Source organism: Microtus oregoni, unplaced genomic scaffold (assembly GCF_018167655.1).
Source record: "Microtus oregoni isolate MIOR12 unplaced genomic scaffold, Mior012 000018F_ref0000195, whole genome shotgun sequence".
Lineage (NCBI taxonomy): Eukaryota > Metazoa > Chordata > Mammalia > Rodentia > Cricetidae > Microtus > Microtus oregoni.
Window position 1 is genome coordinate 1,752,039 of NW_024543077.1, and position 21,581 is coordinate 1,773,619.

At 39.6% G+C, this 21,581-nt stretch overlaps 1 protein-coding gene across 2 annotated transcripts in view; it reads right to left on the bottom strand.

Moving 5' to 3' along the window:
- LOC121458983 (alkaline ceramidase 3) overlaps positions 1–21,581 on the bottom strand; it is a 65,601-nt gene that overhangs the window by 27,517 nt on the left and 16,503 nt on the right. For both annotated transcript variants that reach the window (XM_041668434.1, XM_041668435.1), the window contains exons 2-4: positions 9,859–9,969; positions 3,494–3,546; positions 1,439–1,491 (exon numbers count right to left, since the gene is read on the bottom strand). In XM_041668434.1, the coding sequence (XP_041524368.1) occupies positions 1,439–1,491; positions 3,494–3,546; positions 9,859–9,969 (217 nt within the window). The remainder of the gene's footprint in view (positions 1–1,438; positions 1,492–3,493; positions 3,547–9,858; positions 9,970–21,581) is intronic.

Below are 21,581 nucleotides of genomic sequence, written 5' to 3' on the forward strand. Positions count from 1 at the left end.
TGCTTCACAGATGCAAGCACACAAGGCAAGCAGGTTTAGAAACAGCTGGAGGTCTAGACTGCTTTGAGTACTTGATATGGTCAAAGAACATCCTAAAACCAATCCAAAACAAAACAAACAAAAACCATTCAGGGTCAGAGAGATTATGACCCTTGTAATTTTCTATCATGGGCTCTTTCCAGGGATATTTTAGTGTCCTTCAGAGACTGTGAACCTGTATAATATAATGTATGCCTGACATGCTTATTAATGAAGATACACTCAAATCCTTGAGCAGGTTGCTAAATTTCTCGTGCTTTACTTTCTTGTGTATAAAGCCAGCTCAGCACCTACTGTCGTCATTAGTGGAAATCTGGACACAGTGTGTGTGTGGGGGGGGTCACAAAGCCCCATCACGGCTGAGGAGCTGCTGGGAAAGAGACAGTCTGGATTCTTTAATGGTATGGCCACTGGTACGTCACCTGCACTGTCTTAGAGAAAGCCCCACTTCCAAGAGCAGCTGATCAACACAAGTGGACCTGATAGGTTAAAATAATAATAATAACAACAACAACAACAATAATAATAATAAAAATATAACATGAAATTGGGTAGTTAGGGAGATAGGAATAGATCTAGAAGAGTTCAGGCAAGGGGGAACAGATGATCAAAATGCAGTGTATGAAATTCTCAAACAACTAATAACTATGAGTTATTTCACTTTTCGGGTAAGCTTTTATCAAGAAACAGTTCATGAGCTAATGAAATGGTTCAGCAGGTTAAAGCAATTACAGTTCAAGCCTAAAGACAACGTTCAGTCTCAGTTTACCAGGCTGGGAAGAGAACCCACTTCTGACCCCAGCATGTACACTGTGGTACACACACACGCGCACACACATGCACACACACACGCACGCACACACACACTAATCAACAAGAACAATAAAGGAAACTGGTGCTGGCTCAGCCACTAAGAGTGCTCGTTACTCCTGTAGAAAACCTGGATTCAGTTCCTAGCACATGCGTGCTGGCTTACAACCCTCCATAGCTCCAGTTCCAGAGGATCCAATCCCCTCTTCTGGCCTTCTCATACTAGGCATGCACATGGCGCACAGATATACATGCAGGCAAAATGCTCACACACATAAAATAAAAATAATATTTTTTAAACGCAGTAACTAAAAAAGAAACCACTCATACTACAGTATAGAGAAACTGCTCCAAAACTTTTATGGCACAATTTGGACACATTCTTCACTCAAGAGAAGTCACAATGCCTATTTAAGTCAAATTAGGATACTATCTAAACTGGCATTTAGGGTTCTGAGATTACTGTAGCTTCCCAGAAACTAAACTCTCCACTAATGTCACATTTTTTTTAATCTTTTACATTACGTATCCTAGTAATGTAATTAGATCAAAACCCACCCAGAACTGAATTTCAAATGTCAGTACTCACATGCAGTACACAAATACACAGCAGCTGTAAATCATGGGGAGCTCATCCAACAGCTACATGAAGCAGAGAGACAAAGTGTGAGCATAGTACAGCTATAGTTATGGACATCAAAATAAAATTCCTAGTGCTCAGTCCCGATTATTAATTCTTATTTAATTTCTTTTGCCAATTATTTAATATATGCACCACCATCTAACTTACTTTTTTGTTGTTTTTGAACCATCAAAGTTATCTTTCATCCCTTCTAAGACAGACATCGAAGTCTGACTGACTTATCCCAGAGAGCAGAGTCCAGGCCAAGAAAATCATAAATTATAACTGTGCAGATTTGGTAACTATTTAGAAAGTAAAATAAATAGATATTTGTTATTAATTTTATAGAAAGGTAAGGAGAAAGAAGCTAAAAATGATACGTCAAGCTTCTTGCCTAACAATTCAGGATACAGTAGTGCAGGTGAAGGAGGTTGTGAACCATTTCAGCGTTCTCAGATAGTAGAAATGCCCATCAGGTAATGAGACGAACAGATCTGCAGCTCAGGAGAAAGGCATGGACTCCAGATGTCTGTGGCTTATTTAAAAGGACTACATTTACAAAAATATAAATATTCGCTCATTTGTACGTGTGCACGTGTGTGTGTGTGCACACTCGTGGAGGCAAGTGGTCACCCTTTAAGTGTTTTTCCTCAGGCACTCAAATCTTGTTTCTGACTGAGCTGGAGCTGGTTGAATGGGGCAAACCTGATGGCCACAAAGCACCAGATTGCCTGCTGCCTGGGATGGCAAGCATAAGCTACCATTCTTGGCACTTTTGTGTGGACTTTGGAACTCAAACCCAGGTCCTCACACTTGCAAGGCAAGTGCTTTACTGACTGAAACATTGTACCAGCGCCTACTTACTTATTACTGAGCAGAGAGAGGGCACTGTTGGGCATGCGTGTGACTGCACACATGTGGAGCTGGAGGACAATGTCTGGAAGTTGGCTCTCTCCTTCCACCAAGAGGATCATGAGGATAAACGCAGGTGGCTGGGCTTGGCGGCAAGCACCTTTCTTTGTCCTGTCTCACCAGTCTGCATCTTATCGCTTATTGATGGAGGAAGGTCATTGGTTAAATAAAGAAATTGCCTTGGCCCTGATAGGTTAAAATTTAGATAGGCGGAGTAAACAGAACAGAATGCTGGGAGGAAGAGGAAGTGAGCTCAGACGCCATGCAGCTCTCTCCAGGGCAGACACGATGCAGCCAGCCACCAGGTCAGACATGCTGAATCTTTCCTGGTAAGCGCACCTCGTGGTGCTACATAGATTATTAGAAATGGGTTAAGAGGCTGAAACTAATGGGCCAGGCAGTGTTTAAAAGAATACAATTTGTGTGTTGTTATTTTGGGGTATAAGCTAGCCAAGCGGCCAGGAGCCGGGCTGTGGGAAGAGGCCCACAGCTCCCTACAACAGAATGGCGCCCCCCAAAAAATCTTTTTGTCCAGTTTTTAAAAAACATTTATTTTATTTGTGTAAGCATTTTGGTTTCATGTACTTAGTACCATGTGTATGTTTTGAAAGAGTTTTTGGATCCCCGGAACTAGAGTTACAGATGGCTGTGATCTGCCATGTGAGTGCTGAGAACCAAACCTGGGTCCTCTGTAGTTGGCATACAAAATAACCCAGTCTGAATTTCAGAATGGCCAGTCTACACTAACCTGTAGTGTAACCCTGTCTCGTTAGAGATGATAAGCCAACAGGTTCAAATGACTAGCTAGATAAACTCTTCACACCAAAGACTGGAGGCACCGAAGAATATGTTTTCGTGAATAGCTTATTACTTTTTAGAACACCTCCATGTAACAGCTAATGCTGTTTTAAAGTTATATGTGTCTGCCCAGAATTGGCATACACAGAAAGCCATACTACTTCTTTATATGGTCAATTTGAGTCCTTTGACCTGAAGGGAAAAACTTCAAGAAGACAAGCCTCCCCGCCATCATCCTTTACTTATGTGTTCTTTTCTCAATTTGGAGGTGTCTCTAAACTGAAACAACCACTTTCTTTTGCCATTACTCACCTGCATTTCATACTTCAGAGTCATGTGGAAACACCAGGAGCCCATCCCCACCACTGAAATTAAGACAGGCAAATAAAAGGATTAGCAAGAAATTATTTGGGGGCCAGAGTAACTTCAGAAGTAAGACATTAAGTACTACATTAAGTACATTAAGTACTAAGTCCTGAGGAAAACTAAGTCTGTAAGTTCTTGTGATACAGGATACAGACGATGATGAGTTAGTACTTTGACTGAGGATTTTGGCATAGAAAAAATGAAAGTAGGCACAGTATAATTTTTCTAAAATTCTCCCTACTAAGTAGTTTACTAGATTAACAATACTCTATTTTTCTATAAAGTTTACTGGGTACTCAGGACCAGCTTTCATGTGCATAGTTGGTCAGCTTCCTTTAGCACTCTCTTGTACTCCTCTGATCCACAAAACCTAGCAATATAATTTAAAGAGCCACAATATCATATATCTAAAATTACTGTCAAACACCTAAATGTTCTCTTTTGAGAACTTTCTTGAGGAAGTGTACTACAGTCTCTATGTGTAAATAATTAATAACTAACGCTGCTTCTTTCTGACTCAGTCTAATTCTTTCTGTGGTCTATAGTCTACAGATCCAATGATCCAAGGGAGCACCTCAGACGCTGGTGGCCGCTTTGGGCTGTCTCTCCTACAATAAATAGTTCTATGCACTGAAGTTTTATGCTATGCTAAGTATGCTGACCACTACAAATGCTCTAGGCCCTTTCGTCTTTACAGAACCATTATCAGTTACCATCTGGACTTCATGCAGTTCACTGACAATGAAGGTTCACAAATGCCATAGCACTATTAAGTAATAAGGAAGGAATTCAAACTCAGGTTCCTTTATATTTTTTTTTTTTTGATTTTTCGAGACAGGGTTTCTCTGTAGCTTTTGGTTCCTGTCCTGGAACTAGCTCTTGTAGACCAGGCTGGCCTCGAACTCACAGAGATCCGCCTGCCTCTGCCTCCCGAGTGCTGGGATTAAAGGCGTGCGCCACCGCCGCCCGGCTGGTTCCTTTATATTTTATATACAATATTTATCTAGGAAATAATTACAGAGCTATGTACAGAAAGGCCTAGAAGACATTTTCAATGTTCTGGCTCAAAAGTGGACTTTGGGGGGCTGGAGAGATGGCTCAGCGGTTAAGAGCATTGCCTGCTCTTCCAAAGGTTCTGAGTTCAATTCCCAGCAACCACATGGTGGCTCACAACCATCTGAAATGAGATCTGATGCCCTCTTCTGGCCTGCAGGCAGACACACAAACAGAATATTGTATACATAATAAATAAATATTTAAAAAAAAAGTGGACTTTGTAAGCCTAGCTAATAAAATTTTGTAGTTACGTAGGACTTTTATAACAAATATTGTGTCAATAGTCCATATATTTTATTTCATGCTAACTAAAAGTCCCTCTTTTGGTAGTGCTGGGGATTGATGCAAGGGCTATGTTTATGCTAGGTAGATGCTTTACCCCTGAGCATCCCAAGCCAAAAGAAACTGTAGCTCAAGACAAAGCCTAAATTGTGTAGGTTTACTTCACACTCTGTATTCAGGCAAGCTCCCAAGTGGCTGGAATTACATGTGTGCCCCACTGCACCTGGCCAGATGTGTAGCTCAATTTGTCCATCTTTCCTTACACCTGTATTTAAATCACAGCAAGCCTTTCCAAAATGCTGGACATAAATTCACACATTTTCTTTCAGCATTTGTAATATTTTGGTTTTTATGTTTATTATTTTGATCAACTGAGAATTTATTCTTGTGTATGATGCAAGGTACATAGTCAATTATTTTATCAATTATTTTTCTAGCATCAATTATAAAAATATTTTACCTTCGCCCTAATGACTGGAGATGCCATTTTATCAATAAGCTATGTGTCCAGAAATTTGTGTATTTCTATTTTATCCCCTCTGTTGGAACATAACTATTCATAACAGTTCCTTATGACCAGGCGATGGGCACGTCTTTTTCCCAGCACTCGGGAGGCAGAGACAGGTGGTTCTCTGAGTTCAAGGCTAGCCTGGTCTACAGATGGAGTTCCAGGACAGTCAAGGTTACAGGGGGAAACCCTGTCTCAAAAACCAAAAACAACCAGAAAAGTTCCTTATGATTCTTTGTATCACTGTGTCAGTTGTAATTCATCTTCATTTAACTGATCATATGCATTTGTCTCTATTCCATTGTTTCTGATCTGGTCTTTATTATCTCCTTATGTTCATTATTTTTAGGGTCTATTGTTTTTCTTTCTTAGGATGCAGTGTTAGGGTTACTTAAGCTCATCTTTTCTGAATGGCTTTGCTGTTCCCTATAGGTTTTCATATGCTGTGTTTCCATTTTATTTTCATTAATTCACTCTTTATTCAGTAGTATATACCTTAGCTTCTGCATGTCTGTAGAATTCCTAACATTTTTCCTGTTATTTATTTGTAGTTTTACACCATTCTTATCAGAAATATACTTAAAATCATTTCAGTCTTGAACTGTTAAGGCTTGTTTTGTAGGCCAACATGTGCTCTATTCGGGAGAATGTTCCATGTGCGGCGAGGAACATATGTGTTCTGTAGCTGTTGGGTGTACTGTTTGTAAATGTCTGTTAGGTTCATTTGGTCTATTCTGCAATTTAGATCTGCTCAGTTTTGTTTTTTTTGTTTTTTTTCCTGGATAGTCTGACAATTGCTAAAAGTAGCTGCATTATAGTCTGTCTGTACATGCATTTGTGACTGTTGAATTGCCCTGTTTATTATTATGTAATGAGCATCTTTGCCTCGTCTTATAATTTTGACTCAAGTATTCTGGCTGAGCTCAGTGCAGCTACTCCTTTCAGGATCCATGTCCACAGACTGGCTCAGCTGGAGGCAACATACAATTCCCAGTTTTGTTTTGTAATTATTTAGCTATTCTGTGCTTTTTAATTGGAGAGATTAATCAATTTACATTCAAGATAACTGTTGATAAATAAGTACTTGTTACTATATTTTAATTCTTTTAGTAGTTTTGTATATACTTTTCTTCTAGTATTCTCTTTCTTTGGGGTAGTGACTTTTCTCTAGTATATTCCAACTCCATGTATTTTATTTTTAGTGTATTAATTAAGTGTATTAATTTTTTTTTTTTGCTCTATGGCTACTATGAAACTACCAAGAATGTCCTACAATTATAATAGCTTGTGTTAAACAGGTTAAAAACTCAGTTTGACCACATAGAAGAAAGCAAAAAAAAAATCATTTTGTTTGTTTAATTTTGTAGACAGGGTTTCTCTGTGTATCCCTGGCTGTCCTAGAACTCACTCTGTAGACCACAGTGGCCTCGGACTCTACTGTCTCTGTCTTCCAAGTGCCAGGATTAAAGGCATATACCACCCCTGCCCAGCTAAAAAAACTTCATATTTTAACTTTTTCCCTTCCTAAATTTTAAATTTCTGATGTCACAATTTATATTTTATTATCCACATAATTATTATAATTACCATTACTTTAATAGCTTTGTCTTTTATCCTTCATACTAGACCTAATTAACTTATACTTATAGCTCACTATATATCATAGGGAAATCCTAAATTTAACTGTATACTGTATTTGTGACTTGTATACCTTCAGGCGTTTAAGTTACTCACTGCTGTCCTTTTCCGCTGTTTATACAGACTCTCCTAGCACTTCTTGTAAGGCAGGCAAATTCTTCAGCTTTTATTAGTTCTTACTATTGCCCCATTTTTGTAAGATTGCTTTTCTTGATCTATTACCTTATTCCCTGGCTTATAAGGTTTCTGTTGAAGTTCACTGAGGTATATTAAGAGTCCACTTTATGCTATTTACTTCTTTTAAGATATTTTGTCTGTTGACAATTAGATTATGTGTAGTAGAGGCCGTTTGTTTGTTTCCCAGCCACCCAGACTCTCAAATAACAACACAGAAACTGTATTAATTAAATCACTGGGTGGCCTATTAGCTCTAGCTTCTTACATATTAATTTAACCCATCTCCATTAATCTATGTATCACCACATGGCAGTAGCTTACTGGCAAAGTTCTGTCCAGTGTCTGTCTCTGGCAGGGCTGCATGGCTTCTCTCTCACTCCGCCCTTCTTTCTCCCAGCATTCAGTTTAGTTTTCCCCACCTAGCTCTGTTCTACCCTATCAGGTCAGGCCAGTTTCTTTATTAATCAATGGTATTCACAGCATACAGAGGGGAATCCCACATCAATTACATGTCTTTTGATATTTAAATTTGGACTGAATCTGATTTGTGATCTCCTACTTTCTTAATATTCTCTCTACAGATTTAGGAAGTTTTCTGCTATAATTTCTTCTCTCCCTTCTCCTCCTCTGTGTGTGTGTGTTGTTAAAGACTGATCATTGGGCTGGAGAGATGGCTCAGTGGTTAAGAGCATTGCTTGCTCTTCCAAAGGTCCTGAGTTCAATTCCCAGCAACCACATGGTGGCTCACAACCATCTGTGATGGGGTCTGGTGCCCTCTTCTGGCCTGCAGGCATACACACAGACAGAATATTGTATACATAATAAATAAAAAAAAAAGACTGATCATTAACTTGTGATCGTTAACTTCTGAAAGTTAAGTGCCCTACCTCAAAGCTACATACCCAGCCCTGCTATATATTTTTTTTCTTTCTCTTTTGACAGTCTCATATGACCTAGGAAGCCTCAAACTTGCTATGTAGCAAAGGTGATCTTGAAATTTTGATCCTCTTACCTGCTGAGATTGTAGGCATGAGTCAGCATATCCGCTTTACACAGTGCCTGGGATAAAAGTCAAAGTTTGGGGCATGCTAAGCAAGCATTCTACCAGCTGAGTTATATCTCCACCCCTATAATTTCTTACCTTTTATTCCCTGTCTTCTTCTATTCTTTCATGAACTCAAATAACTCATAAATGCTTTTTGATGTTATTCTACAAATCCCTTAAACCTCTTTAGTTTCCTCTCCTGACTGACTATGTATGTTTAAATAAGCTGTCTGATTCACTGCTGGTGTTCTCTACTATAGGTTTCATTTCATTCGTTTTATTTTTTGGCTGCATAATTTTTGTTTGATTTTTAAAGTAGTATTTCCATCTTTCCTTTAAATTTTTCTAGTAGATTTCTGAATTGTTTTTTTTACTAAGGCTAGTTAAGCTTCCTTTAAAAAAATTGTTTAAGATATATTTATGTGTATGAGTGTTCTGCCTGCATGTGTGTCTGTGCACCACATACATGCCTAGTGTCTGCAGAGGTCAGAAAAGGGTGTCAGATCCCCTGAAACTGGGGCTATGGATAGTTGAGAGCTACCATGTGGGTGCTCGGAACTGAAGCTAGGTCCTCTGCAAGAGCAACAAGTGTTCTATACCATGGAACCATCTCTCTAGGCCCCGTGTCAAGATTTCTTAAACTATTTTGAAATTTTTTGACAGAGTCTTCCATTCTTCTGGGGTCAATCACTGACAACTTACTTTGTCTGTTTGGTGAGGTCATATTTCACTGCTTGTTTCTGATGCTTTGAGACGTGAGATGTTGTCTTCTCATTGAAGAATTAGGTGTTATTTCAGTCTCTGTCAGTATGGCTTTCTTTGTGCTACCCTTTTTCCCTTAACCTGTTCAGAAATTCTAAACAGGCAGATGTACATTTCCTAAGTCTGTGACCACTGCAGACATTTCAGTACTCAGGTGTGCTCTTAGACTGAGGTGTTGCTCCAAGACTGATGGGGGAGCCTAGCTCTATAGATCTGCAGAGGACGCAGGGAAAGTTTCAGAGGGACTCAAAAAATCTATGGTGGTCGAGAAGTCCCCACAGCTGGGACAGTTCTGACCATAGCAGCAGGAGCTGGAGCTGACAGGGATCCCTTTGAGTAGCAGGTGAACCTATGCTGGTGCCCAGATGTGCACGCACCTCCCACCAGCTCCTCACAGAGTCTGGGCAGTCCCCAACTACAATGAGATCTACATCAGAGTTTTGAGCCAAGCAAAATATAAATTTCAGGTTCACTGTCAGGACCAATGTCAGAAGGCAGACAAACCTCTCTGCCACTGCTCTAATAGATGTGATTCCTTCTGAACACTCTGGCATATCAAACAAGCCCTTAACGTAGGCCTGAACTCAGGAGCACAGCCGGGTGTGGGTGTGAACTCTCCAAACAATCTCAGGCTCCACTACAGTCGCTCACCTTCTTACCAATGCCTGAGGCTTTCAGAGAGACTCTTCTGTGGAGAGGTGTTATGAGACCTCTTATTACACTTATGGACATCACCTCTCCTATGCTACAGCTTTGGTGTGTATTTACTCACCTGAGACTGTTCTCTAGCGTACGGAAGACTATTACAGCACACCACTGTTCTTAGATGTGCCGTCTACGTACCCGTGAGCGCTAAGTAAGCAGCAATGTACCGCTTCTCCAGTCCATCCCTGATGCTCTGAACTGCGCCAAAGATCGGAGGTATGATCATAATCAGGTTGCTCACTGTATTCCCTACATGGAAAAACACAAGAAAATATTAGTTAACCAGCGACCTTAAGAACACATTCATTTCGTCTTTAGCAATAGTTAAATAAGGAACTCACTGGAAAGACTGTGATATCATCAAGGTACTACAAAAAAGTCTTTATTCAATACAAATTTCTTAAAATAATCAAATAAAACAAAGATACTTCCTGAAAAATGAACCTAAGGATGTTTTAGAGTATACCCACTTAAGGCAAATTTCTAAATTCTAAAAGCAAGCAAAGAAAGGATCTCAGAAAAACCTTGGAGATACAACAGTAAGTTAGGTAAAGCTGGAAGTCTATACTCAAAGTGTGGTTCTCTGTAAGTGGATGATAATATAAATTCTGATATTATAACATCACATAATATAAATAATTGGGTTATTTATTTTGGCCGTGGAATTGAAAAGCAATGAACTGAAAGTTTACATTTTATGTGTTTTTGTAATATTTCATTTTCCTTGTAGTGCTTCCAGGACGTGAGACAATAGATTTTTAAATTTTAATTTTTCTGTAATGTAGTGGATCTTATATAATTTTTGTTCTCGTTTTTATTTTTTAAAAAAGTTCTCAGTGGGCAAAGGTGTGTCCCCAAGCCTGATGACGTCACTCTAATGTCTGGGGTCCATACATATGGTGGAAAAGCAATTCCTTCACACTGTTTCTGATTTCCATGTGTGTTCTGGGATGCATGTGTATGTGCACACATGTAGATAAATAAATAAAATGTAATGAAAATAAAGTTCAAACATGAATAGCAAAAGAATAAAACCAAGTTGCCAAAGTTGTTAGTAAAACTAGGAAAGAAATATTAAACAATACAGTGTTATGATAGGCAGAGATGAGTAGCATATTTTCATGTTTCAAGTGAATGATTTTTAATATAGTTACTAACATCAAGATAAATCATCAGCAAAGTGAAAAAGTAGAATGGAGATATTTTCTCAAACAATCCAGGACTGAAAAAGTATATTTGCAACACGTCTTTTCTCTGGATCAAACTAGATAATGTAAGAAGCCAAAACAAGGACATTACTTATGAGAAAAGATGAGATAAAAATCTAAGAAACAGGGGCTGCAACACAGGAAAGTAAAAGACCAAGAGTTCAAGATACCAGTGATGACGCAGCTGGAAATAAAGCAGGAAAGGCAAACACTGCAGGAAGTTCCCAAGGAAAAATAGGTAATTAATAAGTCAAAATGTTGGTAGGATATCTGATAAAAGTATTGGAAATCTGTACTAAGTTCAGTCAACCTGGTCTCAACTGAACCAGGCATCTGTTGCTGAATATTAGGCTACTTCAACTGTATTACTGTAAAGTATAACCACATACTGTAGGTCCTCCATATCTGTGAACTCTGTATTATTCTGAAAATACTGGAAATATTTTTAAATGTGTATATTAATCACAGACTTTTTCTTGCCATTATTTCCTCAACAATAAATTACAGTAACTACTTACACAATATGTGTATTGTGTTAGGTATTGTAAGTAATCAAGGGATCATGGTGCATATTGAAGGATGCGCACAGATTATATGATTATATTATGCCATTTTATATAAGGGACGAGCATCTGAAGATGTTTGGAAGAAGGCACAGGTCCCCTGGAACTAGTGAGGCCCCATGCGGTGCTGGGCCCTGTGCAAGAGTAACAAGTGCTCTTAGCCTCTGAGACAACTTTCCAGACATATGTTTTAGAAAGCCAATTTAGGAGCTAGGAATTCAGCTCGGTGGTTCAGTGCTTGCCTAGCAAGACCTGGTTCGGGACTCAGCTCCAGGGTGGAGAGGGAGTGATGAAACAAAAGAAAATGAAAAAGTTGATTTAAAAATAGATATAAAATTTCCCTTTAAATGGGAAATTATATAAATGATAGCAAAATAATATACATGATTGCAGACGTAAAACTTTTTTAAACTGCTATTGATCAGGTTCTAACCAGAATCGATAAGCCATGGAGCAATTTGAGCAAGAAAAGTTCACAAGAATTGCTGAAGAGGGTGAGATGTACCTCAGTTGGGAGAGTTCTTGTCTATCATGCATGAGAGAGACACTAGATGCTAGGAATTGATTTCCAATATCACACTAACCAAGTGGTGCGTGTCTATAATTCCAGCACTCAGCAGCATGAAGAGCAGACGTTTAAGGTTATCCTTAGCTACATAGTGAATTGAAGGCTAGCCTGGGCTACATGAGACTCAGTCTCAAAAATAAAAAATATTGGTGCTAAGTCACCTGATATACCTTGGGAGGCAGTGATAGAAGGATCTCAAGTTCAAGGACAGATTACTAATTAAAAGAAGGGAGTGGAGTAGCCAGTAGCTAAGAAGCAAAGAGAACTCTGCAGAATAAAGGAATAGCAGGTGCAAGGAGACCATCCCTACTCACTGGGGTAGAGCGGTGAAACTCTCTCTCTCTCTCTCTCTCTCTCTCTCTCTCTCTCTCTTTTCTCTCTCACACACACACACACACACACACACACACACACACACACACACCTCTCACCCATCAGAAAGAAAGCTGTCTTCTAAGATGCCAGCAAAAGCTGACCGCCCTGCGAGGGTGGGGAAAAGTTCCTGGTACTATGTGCTTTAAACTAACTTCAGGACCTGGGTATTAGAGAAGCTTCCTGAGCTTGCAGGAGCACATGGTACAAGTTTCACCTGAACTTCAAGAACCGGCACCAAGACGTTGCCTGGCCAAGATACTAATACCAGGAAGGAAAAGTCCTTCCTCCTGTGATGTATCTCTAGTGCCCTCCACTGACACAGTTTAACTCCTGCTGGCTGTCAAAGAAAGAGTTGAAGATAGTATAGAATGGAATCCTGAATTTGGAGTACAGAACAGGCAATAAGTGACTGTGGTGGTTAAACTTTCATCGGCTGTGTCTGAACTCGGCTGTGGCTGCTGAGGGGCCCTAACAACCACATAAAAATAGGAGATGAGGTGAAATAATGATTTTTCTTTTTCTTCTCTATATATTTTTATGTGGTTATGGTGTTTTGTAATTTAAAGTGTTAAAAGGATTAATGATACATAAATAAAGGCTAAATTACTTCTGCTAAAAATTTAATTTGGCTTGGAATTAATTCCTTGAAAATTATATAAAAAACAGCTTAGTTTCTGGAAATAAAATACATTCATACACCACACAATATTTATTAAATAAAAAATTCTTCTTGGATGTATATTTAAATGAATTTAGACAATCTTTTCAAGAAGGCTAGAGAGACGGCTCAGTAAATAAAGTGTTGTCTGTGTAGCCACGGGGACATGAGCTCAGCTCCCCATGAGCCATCCAAGGGCTGAGTGTGGTAGCGTGTACCTGGAACCCTAGCTACTGGGGCTGGAGTTGACACTGCGGATCCCAGGGGCTCTCGAGCTAGCCAGGCGGACAGTAAGGTGGAGAGCGACTGAGGACAACCCTGGCGCTAACCTCTGGCCTGTACACTCACGTGCGTGGGTGAGTGAACCCTCTTACACAATGCACACACACAAAAGGAAAAACACATTTTAAAGATCTGAAACGTTTAACCAGTCCCTGTATATGACGCCATTTATAGGCCAGGCTGGCAACATTCTGGTACCTTCAGAATTGCTTAACAAAGTCTTTTTTTTTTTTCTTAAGAAAGACTCATATATTAAAGTACGGTGCTATGATGAGAAGTTGAAATAGTTCCCCCACAAGCTCATGATTTGACCACTTGTTCCCTTGCTGGTGACGTTATTTTGGAAGGCTCTGGAATGTGTAGAAGATGGGGCCTAGCTGGTAGAAAGGAGACATGAAGGGCAAGTCCTTGAAGGTTATGCCTAGCCCCTTGTTTCTGTCACAAACTCTGCTTCTTGGCCCACAATGTGAAGAGCCCCCACCACACTCAGGCTTCCAGCCGACCCTGCCAGGGTGAGCTGAAGCTAGGATACATCTTCAGATTATGTCTGTCAAGCATTGCTGTCACAATGACCACAAAGCAACTAATAATACACAAGGGAAAAGAGAAAGACAGGAGGAAAGTCAACAAGCAAAGGTAAGTTTAGAAGGGAACTCCGACAGTAGGTGGAGCCAGAGTGCTGGCAGGCTGACAGGAGCAGGCCCTGAGGTGACTAGATGCTACTGCAGTTTAGAGATTAGATTAATCTGCAACTACATAACCATCTCTAAGAGCTAAGAATCAAATATAGACACATTAAAAGCTGCAGAAACAAACCCACTGTGCTTTACTGGTGCTTCTAAGAACTCCTACTGTCAGCAGATGAGCTATGTGAACATGGTAAAGTAACCCTGAACTCTCCCCAAATTTCATTTTGCCAAATATTTTCATGAAATGTCTAAATAATGCTAAAAACTCCTAGGACTTCAGAGCTGGAAAAGGATAGGGAGATCTGGGAATAATCTCTCCAGTTTATAGTAGGCAACACACTATTCTATGGGGGCAATTTATTAACTAACACCTGAATTTAAAAATGTATAAATAAAAATATTTAAACAATTATATATTTAAGAAATACAATCAGATAATATGTATTCAGTTTCAGCATATCCAGTATTTTCTGGGCCATACATGGTGGTGCACACCTTTACTACCAGCATTTCGGAGGCAGAAGTAAGTGGATCTCTGTGAGTTCAAGGCCAGCCTGGGTCAGCAGGACCTATCTATGGAGAGAGACCCTATCCCAAACCAAGCCAAACCAAGGCCTTCTGACCTCTAAGGTACCTCACTCATGCACATATCCACACGGGGACACAAACAAAAACACATAGTTAAAAATGAAAAATTAAACAAACAAAATACTGCACCATAGCTTATGAAAAGTATTTTTCACATTTTTAAAAAGTTAAAGCCATACACTATAAAAATGAAATATACAATGGAAGCAGAGTTTAGGCTTGTGAAAAAATACAAGATGATGTTCAGTGGTTAAGAGCACTTGCTGCTCTTCCAGAGAACTTGGGTTCAATTCTCAGCACCTCCACAGTGGCTCAAAACTGGTCTGTAAGGTGAGCATCCAAACTGCCTAGGCTCCCACAAAGCCAGTACGTGCAGTAGGATCAAAAACCCATTGCCATTGTTCTTGAGTTCTCAGTAGTCCTCACTGTCCACTATGTTCAGCAAGTCCGGTTTTATCCCATGCTTTTTCAGACCCAGGCCAGCTGGCCTTAGTGGGTTTCTGATAGAACATCCCCAATTGTCTCAGTGTGTGGGTGGTCCTTGGACTTCCCACACATCAGGGAACCCTGATTGCTCTTTGAGCTGATGAGGGTGGGGGACTTGATCGGGGAAGGGGGAGGGAAATGGGAGGCGGTGGCGGGGAGAAGGCAGAAATCTTTAATAAATAAATAAATTAAAAAAAAAACTGGTCTGTAATGCCAACTCAAGGGAAGCCGGTGCCCTCTACTGGCCTACAGGACATGAGTCACAGTAGTGCACAGATATGTATGCAGGCAAAACATCCACGCCTATAAAACAGTACGATAAAAACTAAAAAATAAAATTTGAAAAAAACAGCCATTATTTTAAATTTGTCCAATTAAAATTAACGAAGTCATTCTTTTCTCCAAATTTCTTTGGTGTAACAATTCCATACTTTAACTTCGTCTGAAGTTTTCATTCACTCTTCATTATTTACAAGAGGTGGGCAGTGGTGGAGAGCGCTGACTGCTCTCCCAGCACCCACAGTGGTTGAAACTCACTTCAGACTGCTCCTCTTCTGGATTCCTTTAGAACTTGCACTCACATTTAAATATGTACACAAAAATGATAATGCATTTTAAGTTTAATTTATAAGATGGGACCATTTAATATTGCTAAAGTTCCACCAAGGACACCATTTCTTCTTCTTCTTTAATTGTGCATTGGTTATGAGATCCCCTGGAACTGGATTACAGACAGCTGTCAGCTGTCATGTGGGAGCTGTGGAAGAGCAGCCAGTACTCTTAACTACCGAGTCATTTCTCCAGCCCTGACACCATTTATACTTTTATGATTTATTTTCACTAAAGTTTTTACTTTGCAATGATTTCTTATATTGTCCTAAAATATGCAAAATAGTTTTGTTTTTAAAATTTTGTTACCCTGACTTATTTGTGTAGGGAGCAGACAGGGCCTGAATGCCTAAAGGCACACAGATATTTGCAGGACTCAGTTCTCTCCTCCCACCATGTAGGTCCAACATCAAACTCAGGTTGTCAGGCTTACAACAAGTGCGTTTACCCACCCTCTAAACCATCTAGCCAACCCAAAAAAATTTAAAAATAATCTTAAAGTAGTCACAAGAGGGAAAATATTTACCTTTATTCTTCAAGACTGTAAGGATTCCCAAAGATTAGTAGTCTAGGTTCCATAACTTAAAAATAAAAGTACCATTATTATTTTTAATATGTAATAGTGATGTCACTACTTTTTAAAGATATATTTTTAAATTATATGTGTGCGTGGGTCTGCACGTGGGTATGTGTATATGTGTGTTAATTACTGTGAAGATGCCATAAACTCTTATAAAGGAAAATATTTAATTGGGGCTGGCTGACAGTTTCAGAGGTTTAGTCCATTGTCATCATGGTGAGAAGCATGGTGACACACAGGCAGACACAGTGCTGGAGAAGGAGCTTGAGAGTTCTACACTCAGATGGGCAGGCAGGCAGGCAGCATCAAGAGAACTGGCTTGAGCTTCTGAGACCTCCAAGCCCTCCCCCTAGTAATGCACCTCCTCCAACAAAGCCACACCTCCTAATAGTACTGCTCACTATGGGCAGCCAGAGTCAGATATCTCTGGAGCTAGTGACAGGAGGCTGAAATACAGATTCTAGAAATGAAAGTTATGCCCTCTTGCAAGAGCAGTACACATTCTTATCTACTCTGTAGCTGGGTTCCATCTCTCTGGCACCCTACCACTGCTCTTAAAAAATGATTGCAGAGTCTCACACTGTATGTGATACACACACACACACACACACACACACACACAAATGCTAATAGCTTCTTATTTAAAGAGGTTTAAAAATACTGTGAATATCTGTTGTCTCCTCGGGCTGCCGTAACAAACGACCATAGCGAGCTGGAGAGATGGCTCAGAGGTTAAGAGCACTGGCTGCTCTTCCAGAGGTCCTGAGTTCAATTCCCAGCAACCACATGGTGGCTCACAACCATCTGTAATGAGATCTGGTGCCCTCTTCTGGCATGCGGGCATACATGGAGGCAGAATGCTGTATACAAAATAAATAAATAAATCTTAAAAAAAAACAAAAAACAAAAAACGACCATAGCCTGGTGTCTTTATGAACTTACTGAGAAGGTTAGACGTCTTAAGTCAAGGTGTCAGCAGAGCTTTTCCCCTGAGGAGCTCGCTCCTCTGAGCTTTGGTGGCTGCTGGCATTCTCTGGCACTCTGGTTGTAATGCACCATCTCGGTCTCTACCTCCACTTTTGCCCACTTCCTTCTTCCTGTGTCACTGTGATATCATGTTCTTACAGATTCCAGTCACTGGATCTACAACACCCTAGCTCCGGTATAATTTAATCCCAGGATTTCCATAACATCTGCCAACACCCTATATTCAGATCGAGTCACACTCTGAGGTGCCAAATGGACTTGAACTTCTGATGAACGTTATTTACCACCACAATATCACTGAACAAATTTTTAAAAGAAAAAACATAACATATTTTAAAGCAGCAATTCTTTTTGTTGTTGTTGATTTTTCCAGACAGGCTTTTTCCGTGTCACCTGGCTGTCCTGGAACTCGCTCTGTAGACCAGGCTGGCCTTCAACTCAAGAGATTTTCCTGTCTCTAACTCCTGAGTGCTGGGGTTAAAGGTGTGTGCCACCACTGTCCAGCTAAATCAGCAATTCTTTTTCAAACTATATTTTTTTAAACTAAAATATAATATTTACATGGTTTATCAAAAAGCGAAACAGGCCAGGTGGTGGTAGTGCACACCTTTAATCCCAGTACTCGGGAGGTAGAGGCAAGTGGATCTCTGTGAGTTTGAGGTCAGACTGGGCAACAGAGCGAGTTCCAGGACAGGCCCCAAAGCTACAGATAAACCCTGTCTTAAAAAAAAAAAAAAGTGAAATAATAACAAGGAAATTTTCCTTAAGAATTCCTTAATCACCATATATAATATAGTAAACATGGTTTTTAGAAAAGATTTCTTTTGAAATTTATTTTCATTTTATGTATATGAATGTTTTGTCTATGGATATAAATGTTTTGTGCAACTGTGTGTGTTGTGCACCACAAAGATGCAGTTCCCAAAGAGGCCACAAGAGGGAGCGAGGAGTTACACATGGTTGTGTGCAGCTATGCGGGTGCTGGGAAGCGAACTCTGACCCTCTGCAATAGCAGCAAGTGCTTTTAACTGCTGAGCCATTCTCCCTAATATTAGAACCTATTTATCTACACATTTTATTATCCCACAGGTTTAATTCCTGAGTATAATCTCCTCACGAAGAAATACTGCCCAGCATTTCTTTTTAAGAGCTGGTCACAGAGTGGGAAGACTGTAAGCTATAAGAGCGTCTGCATTCCTATACTCCCTGGCCAATTCTCACAGCAATCCAAGACTCTCTGCTGCGGAAATCAGAATCAGCTGCAATAAAAACAACACTCTTTTGGACATTTACAGGAAGTTGGTCTAGTTAATGCCTGGGCATCCATATTTCAACCAAGTGTGCTGTATAAAATAGTAAAATCAGAAAAATGCCCTATGAAACACCACATGGCAACAGGGATTGAAGAAAGCATTCTCAGCAATGAACTGGCATTGGGAGCTCCTTCCTATCTGAAGCTCTGGTTTAGGCTGGGTTTGAACTCCAGGAGGTCCCTGATCACCCAGGAGGCTGGGGTGGCTACAGGCAGGTTGGTAAGTAAACTGGGTTCAGGTAAACCTCAAGTTCTGCGTGTTTTTAAGAGTCGCACTCCCGGCTCTTGAGTATACATCTATTTAATGCTCTGCCATGGAATTATCATGAAATAAAATTTACATAGACAACTACTACACACCCAAGTTTGTAGTCATCAGATTCACAAGGCTGCTCTCTAAGTGAAGCATATATGAGACTGTTAAGATTGAGTTTAACTACCTGATTTTTTCATGAGCACCATTTTAACTTGAAAGAATTGACAGGTAAATTATGACTATTTATTCTTGGGAATATAGAAGTTCTTTCAGGAAATAAGCAAAGTGAATGTTCCTTTGAGATAAACAATTTTGTGGTTTTTTCCTAATGACAAAATATTAGCTTTTCAAGCAAAACTCAGTTTTGAAAATCCTGTAACTACCTCTGTGAGACTGACAGCTTGACAATATTTACAGGCTTATCTGGCAATGCCAAGGTGTTATATTAATAAATGTGATTTTTAAAAGTATTAAATAAGTACCTTATATCTAAAAGTCTTATATCAACAGTGAACCTTTTTTTCCCAAATGACTGAGGCATAATCCTTATAAAATCATACGGATTTGGTAAAAGATCATTTGAAATGCAAGTAGAACTGATGTATTTGCAGTGACACACTAAAGCAGGGCCAATGACACAGTCAAGGAGGTCTAGGTTTTAACTTATCATAAGCCTACAACAACTTGTTAAATTTTAGTATAGTATCAAAGAACACCCACAGTTTTTGAAGAAGGCTAACAAAATACTTTTTTTTCCCAACTAACTGTCTGTATTTAAAGCCTAATATTTTTATACACTTGATCCAAAACATTATTATAGACTAAATGCAAAGGAAAAAGGGAGAATCCAGTTGACTTTTATGAAGTCTAAAAATGTAAAGAAATAGCACTCTTACTGATTTAATTGTTACTGTGTGTGCACATGTGCATGAGGCGTGTGGTAGGGCACCTGTGCCACAGCCTACATGGGAGGTCAGTCTTACAGGTTCCAGAGCTGCACCTCAGCTCATCAGATTCATAAGGCAAGCACCTTCACCCACTGACCCAGCTCATCAGCCCTCTCAGTAACTTTTTTTTTATCAAGCAAGAATTTTAGTTATAATACTTAGTCCATTTACATTTGGCAAATTAAGGAAAATACTCTATAATTTATCCTATCTTTGTGAGTCTAAAGTTTTATGTCTATCTTTTATCATAACTAAGAAAAAGTATAACCATAACTATCTGTTCTTCAACTCCATCAAAGACCCCAGAAGGATATAATAGTACATAAGTTAACCGGAAGTACATTGTAAGCAACTTCCAAAACTCTAGAATTGACAGAGATATCTCACTGCCTAGACAGTCACCCAAACTTCTTCTGTAACATGGGGCAAACTTTTAAGAGCAGGAAGAGGAAAGATTTCCATTAGTGGTGGAGGTCAGTGACAGAATCTTGCCCAGTATGGAGGTCACAGGTTCAATCCTTAGCATTTTAAAGAAAAGAACACTCAGTTGGAACAGAAGCAGGGATACCATAAGTCTTTTACAGGTCATTAATCATTATATAAGAGAAAACAACAACAACAAAAAACCCAAGTTTTGAAAACCCCTGGTGTTGCTCTGGAGGCTGGAGCTTTAGATGACAATAGATGACACAAGTATAAAAACGTTCCAAGAATGCAAACCCTTGAAAACAATCATTTCTTTGCAAAGTTCCTTTCATTCTCCAGCAACAAAGAAGCTTTCATATGCTAACCACCACAGATTTAAAGCAGTAGAATTAAAAATAAGTGGTAGAATAAAGGGACAAATAGCTCTAGATACAGCTTTTCTTCCTGTCTTAAGATACGTTTTGCAATAACAAAACACCAGGGACTGGACAGCTTATTTACGTCACTGTTCTGGAGGCAGAAATTAGCGAGGGCTTCATGCTGCATCATAACCTGGTGGATGAAGGAAGAGCGGTGTACACAAGAATTAGGGAGACGTCAGGCTCACTCTAAGACAAATCATCTGTGCTCGGAATACCCATGACCTAATGACTTCCAAAAAGTCTCAACTCACAATAATGGTACATTGCAAATTTAATTTCCACATAAATTTTAGTGGGCATAAACTATATTTAGACTGTATCATTCTCATTTTTCCCTTTCTGGTTCCAAAAAGTATCCAATAAAATTATGTTCTCTTACTGTTGGCCCTAAACAATAATACAAAGACCTATTATCTACCAGCAGTGTTTTTTTTTCTTCTGGTGACAGGGAACATGGGTACAGATACTGAAAGTAGAACCACAATTGAAGCAATTAAGAAGTTATACAGGGAGCTGGAGAGATGGCTCAGAGGTTAAGAGCATTGCCTGCTCTTCCAAAGGTCCTGAGTTCAATTCCCAGCAACCACATGGTGGCTCACAACCATCTGGAATGAGATCTATTGCCCTCTTCTGGCCTGCAGTCATACACACAGACAGAATATTGTATACAAAATAAATAAATATTTAAAAAAAAAGAAGTTATATAAAAAAATTAATTAAAACAGGGCAGCAGACACAGTTCAGTGGTAAAACACTTGTATGGCATGCATATGGTCCTAAGCCTAAGACAATATAAATGCACACACATGTGAGTGCACACTTGAACACACAAATCATCCAGGGGTGTGATGCTGGAACAAGAGAGCTCACCAAGACCGACTGGAAGGTCCAGACAGACCCACACA